The sequence below is a fragment of the Castanea sativa genome, chromosome 5 (assembly GCF_040712315.1).
Source record: "Castanea sativa cultivar Marrone di Chiusa Pesio chromosome 5, ASM4071231v1".
NCBI classification, from domain to species: Eukaryota; Viridiplantae; Streptophyta; class Magnoliopsida; order Fagales; family Fagaceae; genus Castanea; species Castanea sativa.
The window spans coordinates 23126557-23137001 of NC_134017.1; the positions used below are offsets into that span (position 1 = coordinate 23126557).

Below are 10445 nucleotides of genomic sequence, written 5' to 3' on the forward strand. Positions count from 1 at the left end.
AAGATATTTGTTAATGAATTATTTTTAAAAAATTTAATACCACTTTCATGAAAAATGTAAAATATTATAAAATAAAATAGTTAGTTATCTTTTTCTTTTACTATAAATTTTTATTAAAGAATAGTTTTTTTTTAAAGTATTGAGAAATAGTTCATAAATTAATTCACTTAGGAGATTTGTTGACTTTTTCTGACATGAAATAGCAAAGGTTAGGATTACATATAGATTACTTTGCGAAAACAAAGCAACACTATCTTCTTTTATTTTATTTTATTTTTTATATCGTAAAACACTGTCTTTTGTTTGGCCTCAATTGATGCTGCTTTAGAGGGAGTCTTAATTAGTTCAATTGATAAAATTTTTGATGGTTTAATCTTCGTTTACACAAAAAAAAAAGCTACTATAAAAAAAAGACACCATAGATTGAAATTATCTTAAAAAAAATAAAAAGAAGATAACGTCTCACCTATACTACACCATGGATATATAGGCCTGTTTGGTAGGGTGGTTCAAACTTACTCTACCAAATTTTAAACAATTTTACACAAATTTTTACACATATTTTCACCCACATGTATTTTAAAAAACTACAAATAACTTAACTCAATCACCCCTGCCAAACACCCAAGTTCAACCGTCCAAATTACTCAAAGTCATACTCTTTTGTCTTCATCTGCTTTCAGTCACAAACTCTCTCTTAATATTTTTTCCGACATAATCAAAACTAAAGACATTTTGTGAGGCTCTGATTTCATGGCAACTTACAAAAATAACAGAACAAGAAAAAGAAAGTAAAAGAGAGGAAAATCGAAAATCCCATTTCTGATTTCTCCCTCAAATACCGCGTTTTACAGCTTACATTTCCCAAGGGGAATCTCTGTTCCTAAACTGACTTTAGCTCCAATTGATTTTGTTTTCTTCACAATTCCCAGGAGTTCAATATAATGTATATAGAATCCAATTCCAACAAAAGGGTATCCTTGGAATTTCATTTCCCTGAAAAAAAAAAACTCTGATTATTCATTATTGCATCAACCCACGTTCTCAAATTCCAGCTCCTCTGTTTCTGATGCTCCCTCTGTTTCTCACCACTCAAATGCATTAAGACAAAATCCAGAAATAATAATAACAATAATAAAAGAAATTTTCAAAGCGTAATTCTTGGAGAATCCTAGTAAAGTGTCAAAAACTCAAAAAACCTTAATTTTCTCATTTGTTTTTTCAAAGTCTATAATAAAAATTGATAATTCAGGTTTGTTTGTATGTCAAAGGGTGAGATTGTGATTTGAGCTCAACTGGGTGTTTCTCAAGCTTCTTTAGTATTACTTTATTAATGTCATCATGGGCTTTTCGGTAGAGATTCCTGTCTATCCTAACTGATCCCACTAAAAGGTCAATTATTTTTTGGTGTCAACGTTAGCAAAAACAAAGGTAATAACAGGTCAAATAAGTGCACAAAAAGCATAGTACCAGGACTTGGCTTATAAGAAAAAAAAGAAAAGAAAGGAAAAATAAAAAAGTTGTGTCTCTTTTGTCTTTTTTATCATTTTTTGATTAGTATTGTATTCTACAAGTAGTGGGGTTTGTTAAAGACTTGAAGCCTTAAAAGAGTTAAAGGCGTGTGGAACTTGATCTATTCTTTTTGTAAGTTGAAAAAAAGTGCTTAAAAGATAATAACTTCAAAAATTTTGGGGACTTGGAAGCTTTTGGTGAGGTGGGTCTTGATCTATATTACTAAACAATTTCTGGGTAAGGTTTAAAATCTGAATTTGGGATTATAGGTAGGTGAGTTGTGTTGACCACCGGACATTTTGCTATAAATTGGAGCTCATTTCGAGTGGTTTATTTATTTATTTTTTGTGTGGCTGTGTGAAGGAGGGTAAGATGGGTTCGTTCGGAAGGCTTGCAACGAGGGCTGTGGAGACTAAGATGCCGGTCATGGTAAAGGTATAAAGGCTAAAATTTCAACTGGGTTTTGTTTTTTCTTTCTGAATTTGAGTGTTTTCTAGCTTCAATTTGCATTTGGATTTGTGTAATACTGTATTATGCTTATGTTTTTGGTGGTGAAGAAGTGGGGATGTTTTGGTTTTTGCAGGTACAGGAACTGCAACGAAAATACCGAAATGCTGTGTCTTTGGCCCAGGTTTGTGTTTTCATTTTTGGATTCCAATGTTATGTTGTTGCAATTTTTGGTTTTAATTAAGGTGTTGCTATGAGTGTTATTATTGAGTTATTGAGAAATGAGAGGAAAAACGTCATGTTTTAGTCTTCCAATGTTGAATTGTTACTATATTGGTTTGGTGCTGAGTTTGATGAGTATGGAGGTACCAAGAAATTAGACCAGTTTTGTTTATTCTATGAAATTTAGGGTGTATTTAGTGCAAATTTTAAAAGGTATGTTCTTTGTTTTGAAAGTTGGAAACTGGGGACAGGACATGGAAAATGTGTTTGGCAATGCATAGTTTGAAACTATTTTTCCTAGTTATTCTAGAAAAATGGGCTCTTTTAGAGAATTCCAAAGGTTTTATTTATTTATTTTTTTGAGGGGTATTTGTTTACTGAATTTGTAGAAGAACATAAACGAAGAAAATGACATGATTAAGAAATCTTTTCCCTTGTTAAATCCCAAAATTTTAAGGCCCCATTTTCTTATATTGCAACAAAACAAGTTTAAGAAAATTTGTGGACGATCTATTTTTATTGTTTTCATATATGAAGCAAACATACAACAGATTTCTGACTTGTTTGAGCAATTATTTATTTATTTTATTCCTGAAAAATTACAAGAATAATTTTAAGAAATTTTCATTTGGGAAGGTATGCTTAGTCCTGTTGTTTTGATTATTCATGAGGCTTTGTTCATTGGTTGGAGAGTGTTAAATTTTTACTAGTGTTTATATCACTGGTTTATTTTTTGGTTGCAGCTTATACTATTAATTTAGAACTGCGATTTTAAGTGGCTTTTGTCCCTAAGTTTCATTTTTGTATGACTTGTTATGCTTGTGGTTGATATATGCTCTAGGGGGTAGTTTATTGGCTACCACCCAAACAGGCATTGGAGAGGGCCAAAGAACTTGTATTTGAGCCTTCAATTAGTCGTTATGGTGCTGATGAAGGTATCCCTGAACTCAGGGAGGCATTGATAAAAAAGGTATCTATCTTAAAGAGCTGCATCTCAAGCACCCTTTTCAATTGTTCATCTTAATAAAAAAATCAGACCAATACGGCTATCTAACTGAAAGTTGTAAGTTAATTTGATTTTGCAGATGCGTCTAGAAAATAAACTAGACAAATCTTCAGTGATGGTTACTGCAGGTGCAAATCAGGTAGGCAAGAATCATTCTTATATTTTGTTTCTCAAAATTTTATTAAATGCTATTGCCATAAAAAAAAAAAAAAATCATTATTTAGCTTTTGGAATGCGACAGAGTTACGTTGGAAAGCCAATTGTTTGCTCTACATGTTTAATTGCACAGCAGCTGAGGTAAGGGTAGGGGGTCCACTTGGTGCAATCCAGTGCCTGATTGTGCATAAATGCAATCCTTCTATTGGTTCCTTGTTCTAGTGTCATGCTTTATTCTTCTGCCTATTAGGTGCTCCTCTTGCTTGCTTATCTGCAATCTGATTTTTCAACATCACAATGCAGCCTTAGCCTACCTGAGCAGCAAATTATAACATGTTGGCTAGGACCCAAAACAGACGAGCAATATTTCTTTAAATGTGAAAATTTGAAGGTTGCCAATTTGCTTGTATCACAGAATTGACTCTTTCTTGCTTTTAGTGCTAAAGTTGTTTGATGAGTTAGCCAAAAAACTCCTACATATTATGGAAGATGGTGGGATATGGTAATCATTTATGCCGCTCTAAAGATGCAAGAAGTTTTTCTCACAAAAGAGTTTGCATATGTGTATTTTCCCTTAAATGCTATATTTCCATGCCAGATTTTGCATATTTGGCAAATTTTCAGATCATATACCGAACTTAAGATATGTCAAAAGTCATAGTTTTTTATTTCCTTTCACATAGTTTTTCATCATTATATGTTTAGGCATTGTGTAAGAAACAAATTTCATGATACATGGTTACTCATTTCATCGGCTTGAAACAAAGCACTTTGAATTTTTCAACAATTCTATAGTACTCATTACATGAAATCTGATGCAACCTATTGCAATGCAGGCATTTGTAAATCTTGTTCTTACATTATGTGATGCTGGGGATTCTGTCGTTATGTTTGCGCCATACTACTTCAATGCTTATATGTCTTTCCAAATGACTGGCATCACTAATATACTGGTGGGTCCTGGTAACCCTAAGACACTTTATCCAGATGCAGGTAAGATTAAGAAGCTTCCCAACCTGCTCATTTTATATGAACTCTACTGCTTTTGACATTTCTGGGCTACCTCCTAATGGTTGTGCTGCTCCTTGTATGAAATTGGATATTAGCAATGTGAAGCAATTTATCAGAAAGGAATTTCTGGGTATTTAAGGTCTTAAACAATTATAACTGTTATAATAAATTCATGTCTGGAGTATTATCTTCCATTGCCATTGCATGACAGAAAATAATCATTTTAGTCTTCTGGTGCTTTGTTTGCATGTCTCATGACACAACTTCAGGTATTCTGAGGGGTTTGTTTGCTTTACTAATAAGTGGGTTTGGTTGGTTGAAGGGTGGTGGGTTTGGTTGGTTGAAGGGTGGTGGTTTTGATGTGGAAGATGAGTTTGGCCAGTGTTTTTGTAGTGATTATGTTTTGGGTTTAGATTAATAAAAAATTCCAAATGTTTTCCAAACAAAAAATGTTGTAAATGATGGGATTTTAAACCCCTACATCCTAATCCTTTTCAGAAGTTCATAGAATTTCCAAATTCCTTATTGAATGACATCCTTGAAGTGGCTAGTAGCTCTTATAAAGTGCTTCTGTAGTCACTACTTTGTTTACAAGTTTGTATTATGTTGGTATTGAAAAGCTATGACAATAAGCGCAGGAGTATTTTAAGGAAAAAGGAAAACTATTCTGGTGGTGTCATTGTCAGGATATACTTGCATTTCTTCCTTATTTTTACCATTCTCTACTATAAGACCACTATTGAATATGTTTTCTACAGTTCAATTATCATTTTCTTCTTAGAAATGTTGTCTAATATTGGTTAAATTTGCATCATTCATGATTATGTTTAATTTTTATACTTGTATTCAATGCTTCTGGAGAAATATATCCATAATACAGCACAGCATGTTATTTTAAAAGAAGAATATTGGAGGATTGATGTGTATTTAACATACGGAACATGCCAAACAGTTAGTTTCTGCCTGTAGTTCTTTCTTCAGATCATCTATCTAATTTTAATCGATTTTCAGATTGGTTAGAAAGAACGTTGTCAGAAACTAATCCACCCCCAAAGCTTGTTACTGTTGTTAATCCTGGCAACCCAACTGGGACTTATATTCCCGAGCCTCTTCTTAAGGTCTCTCTCTCTCTCTTTCTCTCTCTACATTCATAACTGTATATATGCGCACATGTTCTTCCATATGCATGTACCCTTTTCATACCAATGCTGCAATGCATAGAGTTTGATCAAGCCTTGAGAACAAACTGTTTTCTTGGTTCTTGCATTTGAATCTTCTGGAATCTTCTAACTATGTGCTTTCTCTTATTTTATGTAGAGGATTTCAGATCTCTGCAGAGATGCTGGAGCTTGGCTTCTTGTAGATAACACATATGAGTATGTTTGTGATTTCACAAGATGTGTAGTAAACAAAACTTATAATTTAAATCATTCTTTTATTTTTTTATATTTTGTGTTTTTTTTGGGGGAGAGGCTGGAGGGGGGGGGGGTGATGGGGGTTTAGAAGTCAACATACAACACAATTGTGTTTGTGTGAATAATCTTGTATTTTGATAATAAATAACGAAAAACAGAGTTTTTGAAAAGTTGAGAACAGTGGACGAAAGAACTTGGAGTATTATTGTTTCATTTGAGGGATAATTTGATGATCTGGCAAGTGCTAATATCACCTACTGATGAAGCACTTTAGAAAAAGACATTTGATGATGTGCATAGCAGCCAAATATTGTACACATTAAGGTTTAAGTGCATCAATCTTGGACTAATGCATAGATGGCCTATCTAGAACATTAAATTTGGTCCGCCAAACATCACATAGAATATGCAAATTAAGGATGCCAATGGTGAAGTCATTGTTAGGATGTTTAGTCAGGGTACTTTTATTGGTTTCTTTTCAAAGATAGTTCTCCAATTGTATCTGGTCCTGTTGACTTGTGATTTGAGTTTATGTTTTTATTGTTTTTTAAGTGTTTACTCATGAAGCAGAGACTATAACATGCAAGTCTTATGGAATTTATTCACAGGTACTTCATGTATGATGGTCTAAAACACTCATGCCTGGAGGGAAATCACATAGTCAACATTTTTTCCTTCTCGAAAGCATATGGGATGATGGGATGGCGTGTTGGATATGTAAGTTATGCTTTGATATCTCATGTTCATTGTTGTATTTAGATCAGCACAGGAAAGATACATATGAAATTTTGCAAAACATTGAGACTAAAATATAAAGAGTGACTAGTTAGTGCATCTCTTACTTGGTGGTGGTTACTTTTTTATTCTTAGAAGTTAATTGAATCTGTATCTTTTAAAAATATTCATCTGGATTTTGTTATTATCCTCTCTGGCAACCTGTTCTTCCTGTTCAAACAAAAAGCCTTTGATGATTTCTTCTTATGAGACCACCATAATTGAATCACAGAAATCAAATTACCTGTGACTGATCATCATAGGTTTACAATACTAGTAGCTTTATTCTTCTTTCTGCATTTTGGTTATCTATTTCAAGTATGGAGTGAGATTGAAAACATTGAGGGACAGGAGAGTTGCTATTCCAAAAATGACATCATGGTTAGCCTATTTTGCTGACTGAACGTTTATGAAACACATAGTTCTGTATATGCTGGATTTCCAATTTATCTTGGTTGATAAATAATCTCTCGCAAGTGCATATTTACAATTTTTTCTTTATATTAATGTCAAAAGTTTGCACTTCTTGTCTAAGCTAATTATTGAATGCATGCAGATAGCATACCCTACAGAAGTAGAGGGCTTGGCTGATCAACTCCTCAAAGTTCAGGACAACATTCCCATCTGTGCTTCAATAATTTCTCAACGTTTAGCCCTTTACTCCTTGGAATTGGGGCCTGAGTGGGTCACTGAGCGAGTAAAAGATCTTGTCAAGAACAGAGAAATAGTTTTAGAAGCACTCTCACCCCTTGGAGAAGATGGCGTGAGAGGAGGAGAAGGTGCAATATACCTATGGGCAAAGCTTCCAGATCAATATGTTGATGACTTCAAAGTTGTTGACTGGCTTGCTCGCAAGCATGAAGTGCTTGTGATCCCGGGAAGCTCATGTGGCTGTCCAGGGAACCTTAGGATTTCCTTTGGAGGCTTGATTGAGAGTGAATGTCAAGCTGCTGCAGAAAGACTGAGGAGAGGGTTAGAAGAATTGGTCAGAGATGGCATGGTGGGGTAACTATAATTTTTAAGGTTAATTCAAAACGTCAAAATTGGAAGTACATTTTGCATTTGAATAATTGGACCCTTCATGAAATTAGAGCATTGATTCCAATATGTATATTCAGAAAGGCATTTCCAAATACATTCATGTAATTTCATATACATGCCAAATGTTTCTTAGCTTGATCCTGTTAACATCATAGTAACATATTTGATTTCATTCTCTCTTTTAGCCAACAGTTTTGAAGCTCTAACTCTTAAGGGGTTGGTCTAGACATTTCCTTGATTCAAAACTCTTAGGGTGTATTTAGATATCACTTATTTTGTTGAAAACTGAAAACACTGTAGTAAAATAATTTTTAAATGTGTGAATAGTTCTGTGAGATTTATTTTTAATGAAAGTTTTGATGGAAAAAAAGAAGTTTGTGAGTTTCGTGAAAAGCGAATGGAACCACTAAAAAAACATAAAAGTCACAAAAACGCACTTTTCATAATAAAAAAAAACGCAAACACAGACGCAGTTTCAGACTTTCAGTACTATCCAAACGGTACTTAGCCTGCTTCTTTGGGCCACTGTAAAGGATTCCTTCCGCTATTTAGCAGGTGTGGGACGACTGACGAGTTTTGGAAACTCATGTTAGCCACACAAAAAAAGAAAAACACAAAAGAAAAGAAATTGTTTGACGCTTTGATACAGTAGATTTGGGAATCATGATCATGAGAGAGATTGTATCAAATCCCACATGGGTAATAAATAATGATAAGTCGTTGGCAAGGTACTCTGTTAGCAGCGTGAAAGAAGTACCTCTCCAACAACAATTCAAAAAATCTAGTACCAAAAAAAAATGTACTACTTCTCATGTAGTTGATTGTGATCTGTGGGAAATAAAAAAGGTGATAGTTTCGTATAAAGTGATGATTGTCAAACATAACTTACCATGTAAAAGAGTTGTAGCAAAGATTGTGAGTTTGTCTGGTAGTCTCAAGAACTCTCAACAATTTTGTTCTAACTTTTGCTTTCTACTTTTCTGCGTGTGCGCTGTGCATGTATGCGTGTCTATCACAAGACTTATAGCTTGATATCTTAGAGGGCTTGTCATCAGAAAGTGTCCACAAGAGTTTGTCAGGTACATAATGATGCATTGTTTCTTGATCCATTTGTGCTCTATCATTATCACCACCACCAGCACCACTACCACCACTATTATTGTTATAATTAAGTGGGGTTCAAGATGAATTAGTTACCCCATATATCCCTCCCGAAAAAATGTTTAACCATTGTTTTCTGAATTAAAAGTGAGAATTTTTCTTAAGCAATATCTTTAGGTAAGAGAAAATCAGGGTTGTGGGGGTTAGAAATTCGAAAAAAGAAACAACAATTATGTTAAAAATGTTTTGATTCCTAGATAACTGATTTACACAATTTATTTATCAAAAAAATGAGGTAAAATTTCACATTAGGAAACTCAAACAATTGGTTCATCAAAGTAAGATTACGAAATATTACAAACCAAGCTTTACCACTCTTTTTCCAAGGTACTGGGAGTTACAAAGAAACACAATGTCTTATATTTCCCTTTTTCTTTTTCTTCTCTTAGTGTTTTTCCTTTTCTTTTATCCGACCCCCTTTTTGTTGCAATATCCTCCCATTTTATAGGCATTTTCCCTTCCCTTATCCCTCCAACTGGCCTGTCCCTAGCCAGATCTTTTGGGGATATTTTCCCATTTTTTTATTGGTTTCCTCCGTTCTTATCCTGAAACAGGACTTTTAGGGGGTATTTATACTGTTCAGATTGTCCTATATGTATTTAATACGGAAGAAATTAGGTAGAGAACCTCTCATTAATGTGGAGGTGACAACTTCTGTGATCCTTATCCTTTCAAGAGGTTTCCTGATGTGGTATTGGTAAGAGTGCCACCTTGGCCAAGAATAGAAAGGGTGTAGTCGATCTCCTGTGGAACTTTTCATTTATTAAGGGTTCATCCACGCTTATGAGCTTGGAAAAGCATTTCAGGGTTGGCAGGTATGCTCGAAACTCCACGGGAATAGTCTTGAGAGGTTTCCCGTTAGTACTCGTTGAAATGATCCTCTGAGCATTTGGGTTTCGGCCTTGAATCAAGTTCATCCCCCCACAAGGGCAATCCTCTAATTATAAAGAGGGGTACTCTCTCTCCTTAGCACCACCTGCAGACACTAGTGCAGCACTATTACATCTAACTTGAGCTACAACATAGCAACCAATTGTGTTAACCTTTATTAAACGCGAGAGCTCTAATTTTCTTGTGAAACTTATTTTATGGAGCGAGTCTCTCACAAGTATGCGAATCTCATATCTCCTTCTTTTGATGTGCTCCCCATGCTCTAACTCAAGAGGCCATTAAAGGTTTGATTGTTTAATTACTAATTTAGGCACTAAAAAGGGGGAAAAAAAGATAACAGAGAGACTTGTGTTAGTACTTGATATTATCCTAGAAAATTTAAATCCGTTAGGCATTAATGAAAACAACTTTCTTGTCAATGTTGTAATTTCTTCTCCAGAGTTATAACTCTGGTCCGAAGTATTCACTTTGCTGCCATTAGAGATTTTGTTACCTTTATTTCTCAACGGATATGCGAATTATGCTTTCATGATGCCTTGGGCTGTTGGGTTGGTGATGGTGTAAGTTATAACACCATCATTTTTTGGTTGGTGATGGTGTTATATTTTCAATTCATCTTTTTGTTTTCTAATTATCAATATCGTACTCTTCTATGAATTATGATGAATATGAAAGGTGAGAATTATTTCGTGTATTGTAAGATAATAACAACAATGATCTCAATACATTTCCATAAACCTAGTTTTTATTTCTTAGATACCGAAAGCATTTTTATTAATTTTAAAGTTTCTTTCCTAAGAGCTTTGCTG

The 10445-nt window shown here is 34.2% G+C and overlaps 1 protein-coding gene across 5 annotated transcripts; it reads left to right on the top strand.

Moving 5' to 3' along the window:
• Window positions 1-1173: 1173 nt before the first annotated feature.
• LOC142636281 (aromatic aminotransferase ISS1) lies at window positions 1174-7759 on the top strand. 5 transcript variants are annotated; one of them, XM_075810448.1, is made up of 10 exons: window positions 1174-1431; window positions 1876-1947; window positions 2096-2143; window positions 3023-3151; window positions 3267-3326; window positions 4180-4336; window positions 5366-5472; window positions 5672-5730; window positions 6378-6486; window positions 7100-7759. In XM_075810448.1, the coding sequence occupies exons 2-10, from the start codon at window positions 1885-1887 to the stop codon at window positions 7550-7552; spliced, it is 1185 nt and encodes a 394-aa protein (XP_075666563.1). In that variant the 5' UTR covers window positions 1174-1431; window positions 1876-1884; the 3' UTR covers window positions 7553-7759. The 5 variants fall into 5 exon arrangements, with proteins under 5 accessions (XP_075666563.1, XP_075666560.1, XP_075666559.1 ...); XM_075810445.1 differs by lacking the exon at window positions 1174-1431 and adding an exon at window positions 1525-1781; XM_075810444.1 differs by lacking the exon at window positions 1174-1431 and adding an exon at window positions 1525-1749.
• The last annotated feature ends 2686 nt before the right edge of the window (window positions 7760-10445 follow it).